Below are 22,856 nucleotides of genomic sequence, written 5' to 3'. Positions count from 1 at the left end.
ATCCGTTTTTCAAATGCACTTTTACGTTTAAGAATAAGTTAATATGTCAATCTTAGCCCTTTTTAACATTTTATTGGACTTATGTATTGGAATGCGCGATATCGCTTTATGGTCCCTCAAGATGTAATGTCATCTCTGTGAGGCAAAATATGTAATATGTGTCCACTGCTTAAGATATCCGGGAGGACATTGAGAGTAATATACTTATGATAATCACATTTATAGTTTGGACCAATTTAATGGATTTTCATAAGCTGATACGCTTGATTTTTTATAAGTTGGCGATTATACCGTAATTTACTTTTTCATACCAAATATGTGTTTCAAGAAATCAAACTGGATTGGATAGGTCAGATATTTAAATATGTTTCAACAGTTTAAAGTATGCTTAATGAAACAAGCGTTTTGATTGGTCGACGATGATATCAGGAAAATGAACTATTTATAGTTTTGCACTCGATTTTGCAGCGTTTGATTCAGAGGTTAGATTTATCATTATCAAACCTCTGATGAATTAGCATGAAAGAAGACCGGAACTGTCTGCTCGGAACGGTAAAAGTGCGGCAAACAGTTGCAAACCCATCGGTATCTTCAGAGGTTAGAACATTCATATGCTTATGAATCCTACCCGCATGAGTAATTTTGTTTAGTTTATCAGGGTCAATCACCTTTCTGTTATGGTACATAATCATTTTGTCATCGCTTATAGAAGTATCCTAATAGGTATATAGAATATATACAACATCGTTATAATATGTACCCTGAAGAACAAGACGTCTGGTCTTTTCGATTGCAACAGACCGACCGGTTGTTATAATCGGGGATTTGTAGTCTGTTCGACAGGTTATTCCTTTGAACTTCTATGGCGATGCTGAGAGAATAATCTCAAGGACTCCTTTTATATAATTCCAAGTTAAAACTATTGGTAACATTTATATGTTTTGACATTTATTCAAGTAATCTCCATCGGAACACAAAACAATTTTATAACAACCTTGATTTTGATATGCAAAACATTGTTGTCCGATACAAAAAAGTAAAGGTCATCAAGTTCATTTACAATACTAAAGGTCACCCATTGAGATTCTCACAGCTCGTGTTGTCAGCGTTACACACACTACAGCTACATTCAGTGGCATCAAACACTTCGTAAAATGGATCTGGATGGTCGGGGTGGCATCGTCGTAGCCTGACCTGTCGGGAACTGCGGTCTGTATACGTACACACGGGGTGGTGGCTGATCTTGAAGGGGATCTTATAATCGCCGTACTGAAAATAAATTCAATTGTGATTTAAATGAATCCCAGATTCTACATTGATAGTTAAGACGTCAAAGTAAGATAGTAAAACATAGTTCCGTTTTGCACTTAATGACATGAATGCTTCCTGAAGCTAAAAGGGGTTTGTATGAATATATTGAGTACGCTGAACCGTTTCGAAAACATTATGATCGAATAGTTTTCTAACTAAAGACTAGTTTTCTAACTAAAGACGCTTCCTCTTATCAAAAGAAATAGACTATTCGTAAATATACAAATAAGAAAAAAACGCTCAGGAAGTTTTAATATTCATGACATCAAAAGCAACGAAGGTTTTTTCAGTACATTTATGTAATTATAATGTAGGCACAAACAAATGGATGCTTGAAAGTTTGGTTAAATGCACGTTTATGTGGTAAAAAGTTGTATCAAATGTTTCAAGTATCCATCTTTAGTTAGGTTATTTCACCATTAACTTTAACCTTAAACTTAACGTGACTTGAATGAAGCTAGACCTTGAACTTGACGTGACTTGTTTTGAGCTAGACCTTGAACTTAACGTGACTTGAATGAAGCTAGACCTTGAACTTAACGTAGCTTGTTTGGAGCTAGACCTTGAACTTAACGTGACTTGAATGAAGCTAGACCTTGAACTTGACGTGACTTGTTTTGAGCTAGACCTTGAACTTAACGTAACTTGTTTGGAGCTAGACCTTGAACTTAACGTGACTTAAATGGAGCTAGACCTTGAACTTGACGTGACTTGTTTGGAGCTAGACCTTGAACTTAACGTGACTTGGTTGGAGCTAGACCTTGAACTTAACGTAACTTGTTTGGAGCTAGACCCTGAACTTAACGTGTCTTGTTTGGAGCTAGACCTTGAACTTAACGTGACTTGTTTGGAGCTAGAACTTGAACTTAACGAGTCTTGTTTGGAGCTAGACCTTGAACTTAACGTGACTTGTTTGGAGCTAGACCTTGAACTTAACGTGTCTTGTTTGGAGCTAGACCTTGAACTTTGCGTGACTTGTTTGGAATTATACCTTGAACTTAACGTGACTTGTTTGAAGCTAAACCTTTAACTTAATGTGACTTGTTTGGAGCTAGACCTTGAACTTAACGTGACTTGAATGAAGCTAGACCTTGAACTTGACGTGACTTGTTTTGAGCTAGACCTTGAACTTAACGTAACTTGTTTGGAGCTAGACCTTGAACTTAACGTGACTTGAATGGAGCTAGACCTTGAACTTGACGTGACTTGTTTGGAGCTAGACCTTGAACTTAACGTGACTTGTTTGGAGCTAGACCTTGAACTTAACGTAACTTGTTTGGAGCTAGACCCTGAACTTAACGTGTCTTTTTTGGAGCTAGACCTTGAACTTAACGTGACTTGTTTGGAGCTAGAACTTGAACTTAACGAGTCTTGTTTGGAGCTAGACCTTGAACTTAACGTGACTTGTTTGGAGCTAGACCTTGAACTTAACGTGTCTTGTTTGGAGCTAGACCTTGAACTGTGCGTGACTTGTTTGGAATTATACCTTGAACTTAACGTGACTTGTTTGAAGCTAAACCTTTAACTTAATGTGACTTGTTTGGAGCTAGACCTTTAACTTAACGTGACTTGTTTAGAGCTAGTCCTTGAACTTAACGTGACTTATTTGGAGCTAGACCTTGAACTTTGCGTGACTTGAATGGAGCTCATGTCAATTTGACGAACATTCAAAGTTAGTGTTTATATTGCTTCTAACGATGCAGAGCGGCCATAAAATAGATACACACGGTTAATTGTACGACGTACGGCCAAAGCGGAGACATATGCTTATCGTTCATGTATTCGGTTACTAAACCTATCTCGTTGATTGGACTAGTTCCTTTAACTGTGAAAATAGTCAACCGGACAGTCACGATAATTGCTGTGTCTTAAAAGAAGTCCATAGAGAGCCTAATGAAAATATTGATTAGGAAAAGTGACACCTTCGTGTACATGCAACAAACCAAGGACATAAGAAGTCACGGGACGTAAAAGTAAAAGTAAGACATGATATTTTAGGGGCCGTTTATTCTGCTGATCAACAGCGTTTTAATTGCAATGAATAGCTTTACATTGACTATTAATTGTTATTCTTATTGTATGACGTCGATCTCAGAACATATCCTGGAAATGTTATTGTCAATCAAGAATAAGACCTGGCCCCAATTTCTCGAAAAGTCCCTTATAACAGGATTAAGCTAATCTCACTATTTTTGTTGTTCTATAAAATGTGTTATATTTACTTCTTCAAGAAATTTTAGAAATTATGTAGGAATAATCTGTATGATTATCAGAATAAACCATTTTTCATTTATCATAATCCATTTTCAGTATGTATTTTGGCTAATTGAAATAAGCGACTTAAGCCTGTTAAGCTTAAGAAGTTTCGAGAAATTGGAGCCCGATGTGTAAACCTATTCCGGAACTATGAAAAAGGTTAATGTTTAATCATTACTGATTTCTTAATAAAGAAAGCTGTGGTCTAAATCTTTCATTGAAATTTAAGAAGGAAGGTACACTAAACATTCAAAAGTGTCCTTGGCCTACTGGTACATATATGAATTACTGAGCCGACTGTACTGCTGTGAATTCTGAAATAATGTTAATCAGTGTGTGTTTACCACCTGATAAATTGCGTCATATATTTCGGAAGGCAAAATATTGCTTTAAATGAAGACTTAATACAAAGATAACTTTTCTTTTACTTCATCGTTTTGAATAAAACAAAGGGAAAGCTATGTCGCTTAAAAAGCACCGCCATCGTTCTTTAGCGTTGTTTGATTAGGTGATTAGTTTCATCATACACTTCGACAAACATGTTTCCAAATATTGTTTTGACAGTGCTCCGTCAGACGGCCGTTTTGTAAAAAGGTTTGTCGAAGTTTTTTTAAGAAACTAAACTTTCATCAAACCCTGGTAGAAGACCAAAGGCGGGGCTCCGTAAGCGGCGTAGACTGCGCTATGTTTCGTTTATATATTAGGATGGTGAAACATAGCGAAGTCATCTTTGTTTAAAGTCGTCATTCGAAGCAAAATGCTGATCTCCGACGTAGCATTCATGAAGCAATTTATCACGTGGTATACGCACACTGTTTATATAAACATAAATACTTTACCATCAAGTGTGGCTATTGTGGGACTTGACGTATTATTTTTCATTCATTATAAGAACCATTAGGGTGAAAACCTCAGGGACCTGACCAACTCTGATACAGGTCTACGCGTTTGACAATCCTAATTATCCCCCCCCCCACGTTTGAAAGGCCATGAAAGGAAGCCCACTAAAACCTGGTGAATAGTGTGTCCGCTTCTTTTGTTATTCGATACTAATGTTAATAACTTTGTGTACAATAATCGAGGAAAACGAAACATAATTATTCCTTAGAGATAGATTCAAAGTCATTAAGGTCAGGCTTATGAAAACAATAAAGTTTCCGAAGCAGGAATAAATGAGTTTTTTTCCGACAGCTACTTGTTCGAATATATGAGCCAATCTTTTCATATACCAATCTGACGAAACCTTTTTACACCTATGGGGTAAATTACTTATTATTTTGATGGCTTGAAGGGTTTTATTGCAATTTACGTTCTGAGTTATTAAATTTTAGTTCAAAATATATCATGTTTCCATCCAGCACAATGAAGAAAATTTATAAAACCATTCAATAAAATTGAATTGTAGACACAACTAAACATATGGGATTTTCAATTAAATATTGAGAACAAACGGAATCGAAAATGACAAGCACTTGTTTAACCAGGATCATATTTGAATGCACAACGATCAAAGCCGAACAGACACGAAACGAAAGACATATGACATCACAAGATATCAATGAAATATTTAATTATCATTATTTTCGTCATATATTAAAAGTACATGGGCAGTAACGAACTCCACGCTGAGGTTGCTTCATTTTGGTGCATAGTTACATTAGTAACACGATTATAATCAAATTCACGTGACCAAATCTAAATCACGTGACCAATCAAAATCACGTGACCAAATCGAAATCCAGATATATTTCTAGTTAAAACGTCTCAGTCTATGAATAATTATTTTTAAAGATTTAAACAAAACAATAATAATAAAAAAATCCAGCTGTATTTCTTGCAATATCCTCTACTTGTAAAGGGAGGTCTGCATTGCGTCGAAGCTTTGGTCAAGGCCAGTAAGCAAGGCCTTACCACTAGCGGATTAAAAAAAATCACTTTTTATTTGAATAAAGGGGAAAATAAGTAATAATTAATGTCCAAAATAAACCATTTCAAAAAAAGAAATTGTTAAAATATTCTTAGGGGAGTACACCCAAACACCCCTACCTACACTTTAAACCAAATAAAGTTCGGCTCCGAGGGAGGGCCGCAAGTCAAAAGGTTACGTCCCCTAATTTACGCTTCCTCTATCATCGAATTCTGGATCCGCCCCTGTTTACTTTGATCTTGATAATTGTTACAAGGATGAAATTCCAAAGAACAGCATGTTGTATAAGTCTCATTGGGATACTGGTGAGCCTTGAACATTGTGCCTCTATAAACAGGTTCATCATTAAAAACCATTAAACTTGTGCCTGGAGTTTCAATTGCATTATTACAAGTCACGTTCACATTATATTCTTTCCGGCAATTTTTAGAGATTAAGCAGTGAAATAAAATTGTAATTTAACTGTTTCAAACAGCGAAAATATCAAAATGATATTTTTCACTGGTATGAAAGCAAATATTCGAACATTCAGCTTCAAAGTTCAAGATCAAGAAAACGTTTAAAAAAAGGGATAACCAATTTTATAATAAACAGTAAGTTGTTATTTTCCAAATATATCTTTATTTAAACTTATGTAACATTTCTTTAATTTTCAAACATTTTATTTGCAAACATTTTCTGTTTCAAAAGTGAAGTGTTCTGTTTTGATCAAGGGGAAGTAACTACAATGGATTTAAAAGTAGTTCTGAAAATTTATATTTCCACTCCTTATTTTGCAGTGAAAATATTAAATTGATATTTTCACTGTTGTCATTTCACTGATAAAATTCCATATTTCATCGAAAAACATGAAAGAAAACGAAAAATTTGTTTGTTTCAGTGTAAGATCGCAATATGTTTTAACTCGTGAACACAAAAGGCAAAAAACTTATATAGCTTTTAATATAGCATTTGATGCTCACATGGTGAATTATATTTCTATCTTACTCTGAAACAAACCATTATTCTCTATATAATACTTAAAGTATGTGTTATTATTAAGATAATTGCTTAATTTAAATAAATATACCTCATAAGAATCGCATCTTCCCCAACACGAGTAAACCGTGACGTCATCGTAACACGGAAGAACCTTCCCCTTCAAGCGATACGGTTTGAACGCTCGGAACGTATACTCTCGAGGAAGACATTCTAGTATCGTCTGGGGATCGACTGCTGATGTCTCGAATGAAATGGCAGCAAATAAAAACACTAAGGTGACTAAGGAAGCTTTCACTACCTCTGACGCCCTGTGTATTGATATGTCGGATTCCATTTGTTCCTGTAAATAAACACGTACATTGATTTAGAGACTGTGCTTATTTTAACTTTGGTGTGCTGGTAAATTCCCCGCAAAATGCCCCCCGCACTCTGGGGACATTCCTGGTAAGACCGATTCCCCGCTGTTTTCGGCGTGAAAACAAGCAACGCATTGCGGGGCCACCATGAAGGTAAAAACACGGCTCGTTTCCCCCCGCTATCCCCGGTTAACCCCCGGACCTGGAGCTGTGGTTACAATTGACTGGTGCATCACTCGAATATATTTTACGCAAGTGAGAAGAACGTGTGGCATCATAAAATGGTTCTTTAAAATGTTCTTTTACAAATGATATTCAAATCCTAGACTTACATAGTAGTCAAGTATGTCTCTACATTAACCAGAAGAATTCGTAGGACTTGAAGTTGTAGTTAAAAATGAAATTCAGATTTAAAATTGTATATCGCACATATGCTCTCTAATAAAGTTTGTAATGAAGTCAGCACTTTAACCAATTTTTATATGAAAAACTACAGAAACAAGCTCAGTAGCCAAAAGTTTAAACATAAACCCCGTTCAATGGCACAGGGTAAACGCCAATTAAATGAAACAGAAGAAAAATCTCCCAAACCAGAAACATGGAACAACAACGCAAAACTCCACAAACAACACAGTGCATAAATTATTATATACTATATAAAACAACTAGGTGTGTTTATCAAGAATTATAAGGTACCGCCTTGGAACGGTCAGTAAAATGTATATTTACTGGGGGTTTAAACCAGTTTACGTGCATAACATCACTCTTATCCGAACGATCCAGAATAAAGTAAGAAAGTAAAAGGTTTTTAAGTATGCATTAACAAGTCAATTTTATCAAAGCATTCATGACGTTCATCAACATGTGTTGATAGATTAAGATATTCACAGTTGGTCCCTCGTGTTCTTAGATGACAATCGTAATGGACGGCAAAAACATCCATGACATATTGCTGCTGCGGATGCGCTGGTGGAAGAAAATGAGTGATGTATGGCCATTGCGTATATAGTTGGAGTTTCCGAGGGAGTATATATATTACTTTTCTGACTATATTGACATTTTCCTGTCAAATAATCGTTTCCACCCAATATATAGTGGTGGTGTCATCTCCAATCATGTTACAAGATCGTTTCCACCCCATGTATATAGTGCTACTGTCATCCCCAATCATGTAACATGGCCGTTTTAAACCCAGATATATGGTGGTACTGTCATCTCCAATCATGTTACACGATCGTTTCCACCCCATGTATATAGTGCTACTGTCATCTCCAATCATGTTACAAGATCATTTCCACCCCATGTATATAGTGCTACTGTCAACTCCAATCATGTTACATGATAGTTTTCATCCCATGTATATGGTGGTACTGTCATCTCCAATCATGTAACATGATAGTTTTCATCCCATGTATATGGTGGTACTGTCATCTCCAATCATGTTACACGATCGTTTCCACCCCATGTATATAGTGCTACTGTCATCTCCAATCATGTAACATGATAGTTTCCATCCCATGTATATAGTGGTACTGTCATCTCCAATCATGTTACATGACCGTTTTCACCCCACGTATATAGTGGTACTGTCATCTCCAATCATGTAACATGACCGTTTCCACCCCACGTATATAGTGCTACTGTCATCTCCAATCATGTAACATGACCGTTTCCACCCCACGTATATAGTGCTACTGTCATCTCCAATCATGTAACATGACCGTTTTCACCCTAACGTATATAGTGCTACTGTCATCTCCAATCATGTAACATGACCGTTTTCACCCCACGTATATAGTGCTACTGTCATCTCCAATCATGTAATATGACCGTTTTCACCCCACGTATATAGTGGTACTGTCATCTCCAATCATGTAACATGACCGTTTTCACCCCACGTATATAGTGGTACTTTCATCTCCAATCATGTAACATGACCGTTTTCACCCCACGTATATAGTGGTACTGTCATCTCCAATCATGTAACATGACCGTTTTCACCCCACGTATATAGTGCTACTGTCATCTCCAATCATGTAATATGACCGTTTTCACCCCACGTATATAGTGGTACTGTCATCTCCAATCATGTAATATGACCGTTTTCACCCCACGTATATAGTGGTACTTTCATCTCCAATCATGTAATATGACCGTTTTCACCCCACGTATATAGTGGTACTTTCATCTCCAATCATGTAACATGGCCGTTTTCACCCCACGTATATAGTGGTACTGTCATCTCCAATTATGTAACATGACCGTTTTCACCCTAACGTATATAGTGCTACTGTCATCTCCAATCATGTAACATGACCGTTTTCACCCCACGTATATAGTGGTACTTTCATCTCCAATCATGTAACATGACCGTTTTCACCCTAACGTATATAGTGGTACTGTCATCTCCAATCATGTAATATGACCGTTTTCACCCCACGTATATAGTGGTACTTTCATCTCCAATCATGTAACATGACCGTTTCCACCCCACGTATATAGTGCTACTGTCATCTCTAATCATGTAACATGACCGTTTTCACCCCACGTATATAGTGCTACTGTCATCTCCAATCATGTAATATGACCGTTTTCACCCCACGTATATAGTGGTACTGTCATCTCCAATCATGTAACATGACCGTTTTCACCCCACGTATATAGTGCTACTGTCATCTCCAATCATGTAACATGATAGTTTCCACCCTATGTATATAGTGGTACTGTCATCTCCAATCATGTTACATGACCGTTTTCACCCCACGTATATAGTGGTACTGTCATCTCCAATCATGTAATATGACCGTTTTCACCCTAACGTATATAGTGCTACTGTCATCTCCAATCATGTAACATGATAGTTTCCACCCCACGTATATAGTGGTACTTTCATCTCCAATCATGTAACATGACCGTTTTCACCCCACGTATATAGTGCTACTGTCATCTCCAATCATGTAATATGACCGTTTTCACCCCACGTATATAGTGGTACTTTCATCTCCAATCATGTAACATGACCGTTTCCACCCCACGTATATAGTGCTACTGTCATCTCCAATCATGTAATATGACCGTTTTCACCCCACGTATATAGTGGTACTGTCATCTCCAATCATGTAATATGACCGTTTTCACCCTAACGTATATAGTGCTACTGTCATCTCCAATCATGTAACATGATAGTTTCCACCCCATGTATATAGTGGTACTGTCATCTCCAATCATGTTACATGACCGTTTCCACCCCACGTATATAGTGCTACTGTCATCTCCAATCATGTAACATGACCGTTTTCACCCCACGTATATAGTGCTACTGTCATCTCCAATCATGTAATATGACCGTTTTCACCCCACGTATATAGTGGTACTGTCATCTCCAATCATGTAATATGACCGTTTTCACCCCACGTATATAGTGGTACTTTCATCTCCAATCATGTAATATGACCGTTTTCACCCCACGTATATAGTGGTACTTTCATCTCCAATCATGTAACATGGCCGTTTTCACCCCACGTATATAGTGGTACTGTCATCTCCAATCATGTAACATGACCGTTTTCACCCTAACGTATATAGTGCTACTGTCATCTCCAATCATGTTACATGACCGTTTCCACCCCACGTATATAGTGGTACTTTCATCTCCAATCATGTAATATGACCGTGTTCACCCCACGTATATAGTGCTACTGTCATCTCCAATCATGTTACATGACCGTTTCCACCCCACGTATATAGTGCTACTGTCATCTCCAATCATGTAACATGACCGTTTTCACCCCACGTATATAGTGGTACTGTCATCTCCAATCATGTAACATGACCGTTTTCACCCCACGTATATAGTGCTACTGTCATCTCCAATCATGTAATATGACCGTTTTCACCCCACGTATATAGTGGTACTTTCATCTCCAATCATGTAACATGACCGTTTTCACCCCACGTATATAGTGGTACTGTCATCTCCAATCATGTAACATGATAGTTTCCATCCCACGTATATAGTGGTACTTTCATCTCCAATCATGTAACATGACCGTTTTCACCCCACGTATATAGTGGTACTTTCATCTCCAATCATGTAACATGACCGTTTTCACCCCACGTATATAGTGGTACTGTCATCTCCAATCATGTTACATGGCCTGTTTCCACCCCATATATATAGCGGTGGTGTCATCTCCAATCATGTTCCATGGCCGTTTCCACCCCATATATATATAGCGGTGGTGTCATCTCCAATCATGTTCCATGGCAGTTTCCACCCCATATATATATAGCGGTGGTGTCATCTCCAATCATGTTTCATGGCCGTTTCCACCCCATATATATATTTAGCAATGGTGTCATCTCCAATCAAGTTCCATGGCAGTTTCCACCCCATATATATATATAGCGATGGTGTCATCTCCAATCATGTTACATGGCCGTTTCCACCCCATATATATATTTAGCGATGGTGTCATCTCCAATCAAGTTCCATGGCCGTTTCCACCCCATATATATATAGCGATGGTGTCATCTCCAATCAAGTTCCATGGCCGTTTCCACCCCATATATATATAGCGATGGTGTCATCTCCAATCATGTTACATGACCGTTTCCACCCCATATATATATGGCGATGGTGTCATCTCCAATCATGTTACATGGCCGTTTCCACCCCATATATATATAGTGATGGTGTCATCTCCAATCAAGTTCCATGGCCGTTTCCACCCCATATATATATAGCGATGGTGTCATCTCCAATCATGTTACATGGCCGTTTCCACCCCATATATATTTAGCGATGGTATCATCTCCAATCAAGTTCCATGGCCGTTTCCACCCCATATATATATAGCGATGGTGTCATCTCCAATCATGTTACATGACCGTTTCCACCCCATATATATATAGCGATGGTGTCATCTCCAACCATGTTACATGGCCGTTTCCACCCCATATATATATAGCGGTGGTGTCATCTCCAACCATGTTACATGATCGTTTCCACCCCATATATATATTATATAGCGATGGTGTCATCTCCAACCATGTTCCATGGCCGTTTCCACCCCATATATACATAGCGGTGGTGTCATCTCCAATCATGTTCCATGGCCGTTTCCACCCCATATATATATAGCGGTGGTGTCATCTCCAATCATGTTCCATGGCCGTTTCCACCCCATATATATATTTAGCAATGGTGTTATCTCCAATCAAGTTCCATGGCAGTTTCCACCCCATATATATATAGTGATGGTGTCATCTCCAATCAAGTTCCATGGCAGTTTCCACCCCATATATATATATAGCGATGGTGTCATCTCCAATCATGTTACATGGCCGTTTCCACCCCATATATATATTTAGCGATGGTGTCATCTCCAATCAAGTTCCATGGCCGTTTCCACCCCATATATATATAGCGATGGTGTCATCTCCAATCATGTTACATGACCGTTTCCACCCCATATATATATAGCGATGGTGTCATCTCCAATCATGTTACATGACCGTTTCCACCCCATATATATATAGCGATGGTGTCATCTCCAACCATGTTACATGGCCGTTTCCACCCCATATATATATAGCGGTGGTGTCATCTCCAACCATGTTCCATGATCGTTTCCACCCCATATATATATTATATAGCGATGGTGTCATCTCCAACCATGTTACATGGCCGTTTCCACCCCATATATATATATAGCGGTGGTGTCATCTCCAACCATGTTACATGATCGTTTCCACCCCATATATATATAGCAATGGTGTCATCTCCAACCATGTTACATGATCGTTTCCACCCCATATATATAGCGGTGGTGTCATCTCCAATCAAGTTCCATGGCCGTTTCCACCCCATATATATAGCGATGGTGTCATCTCCAATCAAGTTCCATGGCCGTTTCCACCCCATATATATATAGCGATGGTGTCATCTCCAACCATGTTACATGGCCGTTTCCACCCCATATATATATAGCGATGGTGTCATCTCCAATCAAGTTACATGGCCGTTTCCACCCCATATATATATAGCGATGGTGTCATCTCCAATCATGTTACATGACCGTTTCCACCCCATATATATAGCGATGGTGTCATCTCCAATCAAGTTACATGGCCGTTTCCACCCCATATATATATAGCGATGGTGTCATCTCCAATCAAGTTACATGGCCGTTTCCACCCCATATATATATAGCGATGGTGTCATCTCCAATCATGTTACATGGCCGTTTCCACCCCATATATATATAGCGATGGTGTCATCTCCAATCAAGTTACATGGCTGTTTCTACCCCATATATATATAGCGATGGTGTCATCTCCAATCAAGTTACATGGCCGTTTCCACCCCATATATATATATAGCGATGGTGTCATCTCCAATCATGTTACATGGCCGTTTCCACCGTGTGCATATGGAATGGCGGTATCAGCTCTTGGCATAAAAATAAATATCTCTTTTCGAGTTTGTTCCCTTTTCATAGTCTCAAAAAGAGTTTGGGGCTGATTCATACTACTACACATGTCCTATTAATTAAATTGGTAAATTGCATTTAACTTCAATAAGGTAAAACTACTCTGGCGCTTTAAGACAATAACAAGGAAGACTTAAAAATACGTGCCTATATATGGGACATATATTGTGGGATTACAACAAAGTGATTCCGTGTATCGTATGTGGTGTGTATGGTGTGTATGTTTTTTCATACAGTACACGTGTTCATTTGTATTCAACGTTTTGTCAAGATGGTTTTGTAGTGAAAAGGTATTGAATAGTTTTGTATAACGTAATGTCTTGTAGAGATATATCCCAAAAGGAATACGTATGTTTACAAGCGACTACTGTATACAGACAGAAATTATCCATGATTCTATGCCTAAGTGTGTGTCAGTCTGTTTGTCAGTTCACATCTAATGCATGCATATATATGTCTTCTTTTTGTCTGTCTTGTCTGCCTGTCTGTTTGTCTGCCTGCCTGCCTGCCTGCCTGCCTGCCTCTCTGTCTGTCCGTCCGTCCGTCCGTCCGTCCGTCCGTCCGTCTTTGCGTCCGTCCGTCTGTCCGTTCATCCGTCTGTCCGTCTGTCCGTGTGTCTGTCTGTCTGTCTGTCTGTCTGTCTGTCTGTCTATGTTTTGTCTGTTCCGGTCGGCATGTTTGCTGTTCCGGTCGGCATGTTTGCAAGTTTCAGAAATATCGAATCATTAAAAGTGAAACAATAACAGCTCATATTTTTAATTAAGACGTTTAAGGAAAATGTAAATTGGAAACAGGAGAGCTAGTTTCTTGTAGAATTGTAGATAATTAAACTGAGACGCATATAATGCTGTCCCCAATATCATTTTTATCACAGACAAACTACCTTATTTCTCTGTGATATTAAAATTCAAAAAAGATTAACAAGAAGAAAGCGTGTGATTTATCTGTAAACCCTTTAAACCGACAGCATATAGACGGAAGTCAACATTGTTACTTGTTTTTTATAACTTACGAAACAAAGTTCTACTATGCAACGTATTTCAAATTTATTGCATAAATACTATTTATACAATAATTGTCATGCCTCTATATATTGAAATACCATAATATTCAAAATAGTAATTTAAAGCAGGCTTCATCCAAAACCCTTCAAAACCAAACGGCAAGACGAAGATTTAAGCTGTACTTCGAAGCCGTAAAAATATTCTTTAAAATATAATTCTAGCATGCAACATGGTTATATAAAGTAATTCTCTGTTTAATGAAATTTACTGCAATGCTGCTATGAAATTTAAACAGTAAATAAAAACGACAGCGCTATTTATGGCGCATCATATCGATCACATAATTGTACGTTTACATTTAGACTTGAAAAAAATGTTATAGTTCTTCCCTGATAGCAGAGTATAATAGAACACTCACCGTGGCGTTATAAAAGTCTCCGCTTTCGCACAAAATCCAATGACAGTGAACACTCTTCAAACCACGTGATTTGAGTGCCCTTGTATCAATAATATTCTTCAGTAGCGAATATAAAATCACACCCACGTCAGTGTTCTATGATTTTCTTTCCATTTTTGTAAATTCTGTATTGTATGAAATGGTCGTTTTCTCAGACTAATACTATCAAATAAAACAACTATCAGAAAATGTACTGTGTGTCGCGAGCAATATATACCAAGTAACGTACAATGATATAGCCAAGTCCTTAGGAGAATATTAGAACGAAACTCATTTAGACTTTGTAAAGATGAATTGACATTGAGGATGGTCCATGTTTAAGTTGTCTCTCTGTTTGCATAGTGACGACACTATTAGTCTCTCTAATCTTAAACTGAGATTTAATTTGTACAAACAAACGTATCAGAAGTAGTAAACTGAAGATTAAAAAGTAAGGAAGTATCTGTGTGAACGGGATGATACAGACAAAAACCAACTATTTGAAACGCCTTTTAATGACGGCATTGACTTCAGCTAGACGGGTATCTCCTTTGGTGGACACGAGGGAAGAGACTTCTAAATCAACAGTTTCTTATGATGAACGTATGTATTTTAGGAATGAATTGCGTGATTGATGTCATTATCAGGATGTGAACGCAGTTCGGCAGGTTAGAGTGTGTGATGTCGGAAGGACTGCACGTGTTCTTTAACAAGCGCAACCGCGTTCATATCCCCGATAATGACATCAATCACGCAATTAATTACTTATATATACACCAATACTCGGCAATAGTTCATTTTTCTCGGGTTTTTCTTAAAAAAAAATACTTTTTTCATTTAAAAGAACTTACAGTAATTCCTTCTCACCCATCCCGGATACAAAACGGCCCGACCGTAACCGGAAACAGTTTCTCATATGACGTCACAATAACGCAGGTAATATTCAATCACTACAAAACACTTTTTACGAAAACTTAGAAACAAAGACATCAGTCCATATAACACCGTAACTAAACTCTTTTCAACATGTTTAATGAAATTTGTCGCTGCCTTTTTACAAACAATAACAGGATAAACCTTTTTTTAATTTATATTAAAACGCAATTATTTGCGATCCGAATATATCCGAAGATGTTGCGTTCATCGGAATATATTTGCAATTGCCGAAAGGCCGTTCATTTAAGGAATGTATTGCGTGATTGATGTCAATAACGGGGTAGGAACGCAGTTGGGCTGGTTAAAGCGTGTGAAGGACTCCACGTGTACTAATACATCTGCGTTCATATCCCAAATATTGTTTTCAATCACGCATTTCATCCCTTATACTTACACAAACTATTTCTTTCAAGAATTGTTAAAACAATACTTAATTTCATGTAAGAAAACCTTTCAGTAATTCCTTCTCATCCATTCCGTAACAAGATCGACCCGACCCTAAACGGAAACATTTTATTATATGACATCATATTAGCGCAGGAAAAATAATGACGTCATAGTTGATATGTTTAATCATTTTAAAAGTAAAATTGAGACGCTAATGACAGCTATACATTTAACATATCATAAATTAACTCTTTTTGACTTGTTGATTAAAGTTTTTCGTGATTCGTTGACTCATTACAAACGATAACAAGAAAAACAATTGTTAATTGAAATTCATGATCCGAAAATATCCGGAGACGTTGCGTGCGGAAGATAATCGCAAATGCCGAAACACCGTTCCTTTTAGGAATGAAGTTTAGGTGTAAAGATTGATTTTTTAACAGAGATAAATGGAGATGAACACTTGAATTTGTCATAGCAAACAAAAATATATATTATGTCGTATTTTAATAGTATCTGGCTAGGAATGAACTTTTGAACATTTCTATATGTTATAGGATCATTTTGGTCAATATTGCTTAGTGTAAGTTCATATTTAACGTTGTTTTCAATTTGTATTTCAATAATAAAAAACGTGTATTTTCTTCCTTCGTGTCGCTTAGACTTTGTCCGTGTGGGATAGTGTAAAAACGATTTTAAGAACCATAAAATGATTGTTATAAATGTGTTGTGTTGCCTGAGTTTATCGCATAAACTGGAATATAACATAATCCCCGATTAAAAGGCATATTTTCCAGTCATACAAACATACATGAATATGTATAACATAACATAAACATTGTTTAATTCTTCGTTAAGTGACATGCCTTGCAATTCGTTGAACAATAAGTATACCCGAATTCGAAAAAGAAACTAATGGGGGCCAATGGACAGCAATAAATGTGCTACGACAATAGAACACGAGGAGTCAATCCTTAATCAGTATAACCTCATTCAGAACGCCCTGTAAGGACAGTTCATTCAAGTGAAACATTGGTACGAATGATAAGCATAAAGTGTGTCAAAATGAACTCTTTTTTAAATAATTAAAATTCTTAATGTACGATTAGGACTATGATAATATGCAGGTTTAACATGAAAGCAGCATTGACACCATCCCCAGGTCGTTGTACATATCTTTAATCTTTATCGACGCTTTTAACGCCACAACGAAAACCACAAGGTATTTGCCTTATACGTTTGTATACAACAAATTTGTAGTTATTCGACATCCAGATTTGATTCAAATATGCTAACAAAAAAGACGACTATCTTAGCCGGCAAGAATGGTAATACTGACGATGACACTCTGAGGCAACGAATCGTGATTATGTCCCTTGCATTTAAGTTCTATAACATAAATGTAATGATCCTATATAGTATCACGTTTTCCTCTGCTTACTTGCGCATTACTGTATGTAGAATATACAATTTAATGAAGAAGTCATTGTTCATTTTTATCATGTCTGTAACAAGGCCCCAATTTCTCGAACATTCTAAAGTGTCTTATAGAAGGATCGAGAGAAGGTCACTAATTTTGTGTCACTGTTTTGGTATAACATCATTTTAAAGAGTTCTGGGACTATATAAGTCTATTATCTTTATGATAATAACAATGAACTCATTTTAATTGTAAAATATGGTTTATACTTAAGCTTGTTATGCTTAATATTGTTAAGAAATTGGGACCAGGTCTATCGCTTCACTTTTCGTCAAAAAGCATTCACTGGTGGCCTAAACATGTGTTCAGTGCATGCTCTAGGTTAAGGGATGTATGTACGTATGTATGTATGTATTTCTTAAGACCTTGCGGTCAAGGATAACCCGTGAAAGTGCAACCACTTCTTTCCAACGGGGTCTTTTGTTTTTGCTGAAGGGACAGCACGCTGAAGAGACAGTGGTGGGATACAAGGAAGTCCGGATGCGATACCCTAGCTCTTTTTCGAAAAAAACCCTTGTTTTTTTACATGATCGGTGTAAAGCACCGATACACGGGGTACAATTTTCCTGGGTTAAACCAGTACTGAGTACACCACTTTTCCAAGCACTACCCTTTAAATGCCAAGCGCCAGGCAAAGGAGCTACTTGTACCAACTTTTAACGTCTGACGGTATGACGCGGCCAGGGATTTAACCCACGACATACCGCTCCGTAGGCGGTGCTTAACCACTAGGCCACGGAGACCATATTCAGGACCATCAATGCCCAACACAATTCAGTTGTTACCATAGGACGAGAGGATGTCACGTGTCAAAGTGTAATCAAAGCGCCTAAAGCACAGGGGTATTCACTGTGTTGGAACAGAAAGTGGGCATGCACTTGAACATATGACCAGAAGCCCATGTACACGCAATTCGCATTCGTAATCCGCATCTGTGAAAACAACATTTCTGCATATCTAATTGATAATAACATTTGTAAACATTTACTTGAATTCAATTCTTTTCAAAATTGTATCGAATGAATCAAGTAATTGTGTATACATACACATGCAAGTGACAAAGATTAGTAGCTATTAAAGCCAACAAGGAGTTTAATAATGCATACCATACTTTTCGGCGACGAGAAGTTGTTACGTCCCTTAAATTCAAATATGATCGTTTTATCAAACAAAGGTATCAACTTATATGTATCAACTTTTGTATTCATTCCAAAAGCGTTTACTTTTTATATTACTTCAGGCGCAAAACATACTCGATATCGCCACCACTAGGGCAACAGCTCCACCACTTTTATAAATATGTGCATTTTTCCTTTTAAGAAGTGCTTATCAGTTTTGTTGTGTTCCGGCATAGGTACTATACATAACAGTTATGTTTGCATGCGTGAGAATGTTCTTACGGGGTGTGTAAGCACCGAAATGTACTTGCTATGCAATCAGATTTCAAAATATGCACAAGTTCGATTCGGGAGAAAAGCTCCTGACACCACAGTTTGCACAATATTGAAACGAAATAGTAACCAGCCTACAGTAAAAGTGTTCTTACACGGTACCACATTCTCCGATTTTCGAAATATGTCCGTTAAATGAAATTAGCAAATAAAATATAAATCATACTCACGTTTGTTCATGTAAACATAGGGCACAGCTCCACCACGGAAGTGTCGACAGCTCTTTTTCTTTGCACTACCGTAAAGTGGTAGAGCTGGCGTTTAGAGGCCGTGCACTACCGACTAGAGAGTTTCATCGTTTGTTTATTTTGTGGGAGAAAAAGCATCTACCATGGCCGCTTGTTTATCCAAATCCTCGCGCATGGTGTTCTGTGCCTTGTTCAGAACCTTTCACGCGTATCCAAATCTTAGTTGTGTCCATATGTTTTGTTTTGAGTAATTGTACGGAAAAAGGTTTTACTATTCTAAATTTATGCACCAGTCAATTGCAACCACGACCCTCCCAGGTCCGTGGTATACCGGTGATAGCGGGGGACTTGGGCCGTGTTTTAACCTTTGAGGTGGCCCCGCAGTGCCGAGTGAATGCGGTGGTTTTGTTTTCATGCCGAAAGTCAAAGTCCCCGCTTTTCCCCGGACCTGGGGGGGCATGGTTACAATTGACTGATGCATTAATAAGCAAGTCATAACGTATATCCTGGCTGCAAACATTTCGTAATGTATAATTAATAAAGTATAATCCAGACGTCTGATTGGACGCCTGGGACTAACTTCAGGCAAAACGAAATGGATAAATGATTTGAATGCTGATAATAAGCTTTATTAAACTCGCACTCGGGTCTTGCTCATTTGGCGAGTGCTTCGATAAGATTTTTAGTCATTGGAGCATTAGTGCACAGATAAAATGTAACCTTGGTTAGCGCTGCCCTTGTCCTTTTACGTGCAAAAGTGTATAGCACTGTCACACGGGACCCCCATTTAACGTCCCTCCCGGAAGTGTGCTAGCTGCCACTAGACCACGAATCCGCCACACGTTAATTTTGTAATAGTTCGTTGTAAAGTAATGACCGCCACCTCCTAGAAATAATCCTCACCTCCCTAGACATAATGACTATCTAATCCCCCACCAAGAAATATGACCCTGAGCGTTATGTAGATACTTCTTACCAAGTCTAACAACTGCTTTGAATGTGGTTTAGTTTATTAAAAATGTGGTCTATATTTGCTAGGAAATAGGAGAACACAAATCTGATTTAATGTAAATTTTAACACATTATTGATGCGACAATATTAGATATGTGATGTTCAACCCGTTTCTAAATTCTCAATGAAATTAGGAAAAATAGGTCTATATAGGATTTTTTAACCGACGTTACATGAATTGGTCAATAATGTTTTAAAATTGAGATGTTTAAGATGTTCGGTTATGTTCATTCTATATGTGTAAAGTAGAAAGTAACATACGTTACATTCATTTTCGATATCAAGCCAATACCATGTGAAACATGTTTTAACTTTAAAAATAGGAAGAATTCAGATCTTTATATAGTAAAAGTTGTGGAGTCTTTTGAGATAAGTAATGATAACTATGTAAATTTATTCAACAGGTTAAACAAAAGTAATACACACCAAAAAAGACCCTATTACACTATTTCATTGACACTAATTCGTTTTCCTACTTATTGCAAAAAAGAACTGCAAAAAAACGTCTTACATTTATAAGAAATATATACATATATGGCTTTTGTTGCTATTTCATTTTAACAAAGATCTGATACCGAAAGCACATTCCATATTTTTCTTCCATTTCGGATTTCATGAATTGCATTGGTCATCCTATTTGATAAGACCTTTTTACAACGCATTCATTACTGTAAGCTTATGTTGAAGATTAAATTGATACATTTACTATTGAGTTGCTCAAACGTCATTGATAATTACTTGAATAGAAAGAAAAAAATCACAACTAATGAAAAATGCTTTCAGTTTGCATTAAAGGCCTAGTTTATGCCCTGTATAAGTGAACCCCCCCCCCCGAAAACTGTGTATAGTACACAACCTCTGTTTATTGACCTTAATCTACTTGCCTTGATCCCTCTTATCAGATCTCTCATCTGAGTATCCTGCTGTGCAGTTTTGAAAGTTTTGTTATACAAATGGACCCTAAATAGCCCTGAGCCAATACACGAATACACAGAAAATCGGCCCGACTGTGACATCAGTGCAATTAGCAGGAGAAGCACAGCGGGGATGATCATGCCAAACATTCTTAAACTTAAACTAGGCCTTTAAACACATTCAGTGAGTCATTGTCGCACATCCCGATAACTATGCCACGTGTGTGTGGACAGAAGAACATGGCACGTGTGTGTGGACAGAAGGACATGGCACGTGTGTGCGGACAGAAGGACATGGCACGTGTATGTGTACAGAAAAACATGACACGTGTGTGTGGACAGAAGGACATGGCACGTGTGTGCAGACAGTAGGACATGGCACGTGTATGTGGACATAAGAACATGGCACGTGTGTGCGGACAGAAGGACATGGCACGTGTGTGCGGACAGAAGGACATGGCACGTGTGTATGGACAGAAGGACATGGCACGTGTGTGTGGAAAGAAGGACATGGCACGTGTGTGTGGACAGAAGGACATGGCACGTTTGTGCGGACAGAAGAGCATGGCACGTGTGTGTGGACAGAAGGACATGGCACGTGTGTGCAGACAGAAGGACATGGCACGTGTGTGTGGACAAAAAGACATGGCACATGTGTGCAGACAGAAGGACACGGAGTAGGGATTGTTCAGTCATTTCCTCTGTCCCAGTATTTCCGCCATATTGCCGTCCCTTTCCGTCAGCAGCATCACGTTTTGGCTACGTCGCCCACACACGGGCAACTGACCCGGCCCTACCTCCACTATGGACAAAGGATCTATGAGCTGCTTGTCTCGGTATTCCCGCAGTACCTTCCCGCACAAGGACAGCTGGAGTACGATGTGTGCAGAAAAGTCAGACACGTACAGGTCGGTGGTGTTAAAGCTGACACAGTCAGATAAAGAGGTGTACGGAAAAGTTGTTTTCCATCATCTTCTTGAAATGTAATATGACCATCCAATGTCAATACGTCAAGACGCAGGTTTAAGTTGTAATTTATTGTTGTAAGACGCATTACCACAACACTCAGACGATACTTAAATTTTCTTTCCACATGACAACTGTCCTCTTTTTGTAGATAGCAGCGGAATCATTGACTTCGAAGGGAGAGTCACGGCGGCCTGGTCAATAGAGAGCACACACACGTCCCAGGGAATTACATCATGGTGGCTCCGAGACGTGACAGTACGGGTTGTAACGTCCACCAAAACAATGGCTTGTACAGTTCAATCCCCAGACAGAAGTTATGTTTTTTACGCTGTGCAATCAGATTCTACCAAATATCGTGTTCGAGGGCAACTTTTGAACTTTGTTCAAAACCGTAAACACTCAGGGCTTTGGTTTACAGCCAATGGAACATGGCACGAACATATAAGCCAAATTATTAAATCAGTCTCTAAAGTGCTTGGGTCAATGAGGTTGTTAAAATATAAACTTGGTAATCGCTTAATCAAATACATCTCGTTTATGCGACCTTTGCTGGAATATTCATCTTTAGTTTGGGATAATTGTGCGGTCAATGAGAAGGAATGTTTAGAAAAAATGCAATACGAAGCGGCTAGAGTAGTAAATGGGTTAACCCGATCAGTTTCTAATGATAGACTTTTAATTGAAATTGGTTGGATTCCACTAAGTGAGCGCAGGGAAATGCAAAAGTTAATGTTCATGTATCGTCAAAAGTTCG

At 38.1% G+C, this 22,856-nt stretch overlaps 1 protein-coding gene across 1 annotated transcript; it reads right to left on the bottom strand.

The window, feature by feature from the left end:
* Nucleotides 1-1,027: 1,027 nt before the first annotated feature.
* On the bottom strand, nt 1,028-14,932 carry LOC128207242 (thyrostimulin beta-5 subunit-like). Its single transcript, XM_052910056.1, has 3 exons — nt 14,748-14,932; nt 6,564-6,815; nt 1,028-1,269 (listed from the first exon to the last, which is right to left on the bottom strand). The coding sequence occupies exons 2-3, from the start codon at nt 6,807-6,809 to the stop codon at nt 1,072-1,074; spliced, it is 444 nt and encodes a 147-aa protein (XP_052766016.1). The 5' UTR covers nt 6,810-6,815; nt 14,748-14,932; the 3' UTR covers nt 1,028-1,071.
* Between the last annotated feature and the right edge of the window lie 7,924 nt (nt 14,933-22,856).

This window comes from Mya arenaria, chromosome 11 (assembly GCF_026914265.1).
Source record: "Mya arenaria isolate MELC-2E11 chromosome 11, ASM2691426v1".
NCBI lineage: Eukaryota > Metazoa > Mollusca > Bivalvia > Myida > Myidae > Mya > Mya arenaria.
Note: the sequence above shows the minus strand (reverse complement) of the source record. Positions and strands in the feature narration are given on the sequence as shown.

Bases quoted from the DNA above. Each gene is read 5' to 3' on its own strand.
- LOC128207242 (XM_052910056.1), bottom strand. From the start codon at position 6,809: ATGGAATCCGACATATCAATACACAGGGCGTCAGAGGTAGTGAAAGCT. The intron at 1,270-6,563 runs GTATATTTATTT...ATTTATTTTCAG, and splicing joins GAAGATGCGATTCTTATGAG to TACGGCGATTATAAGATCCC.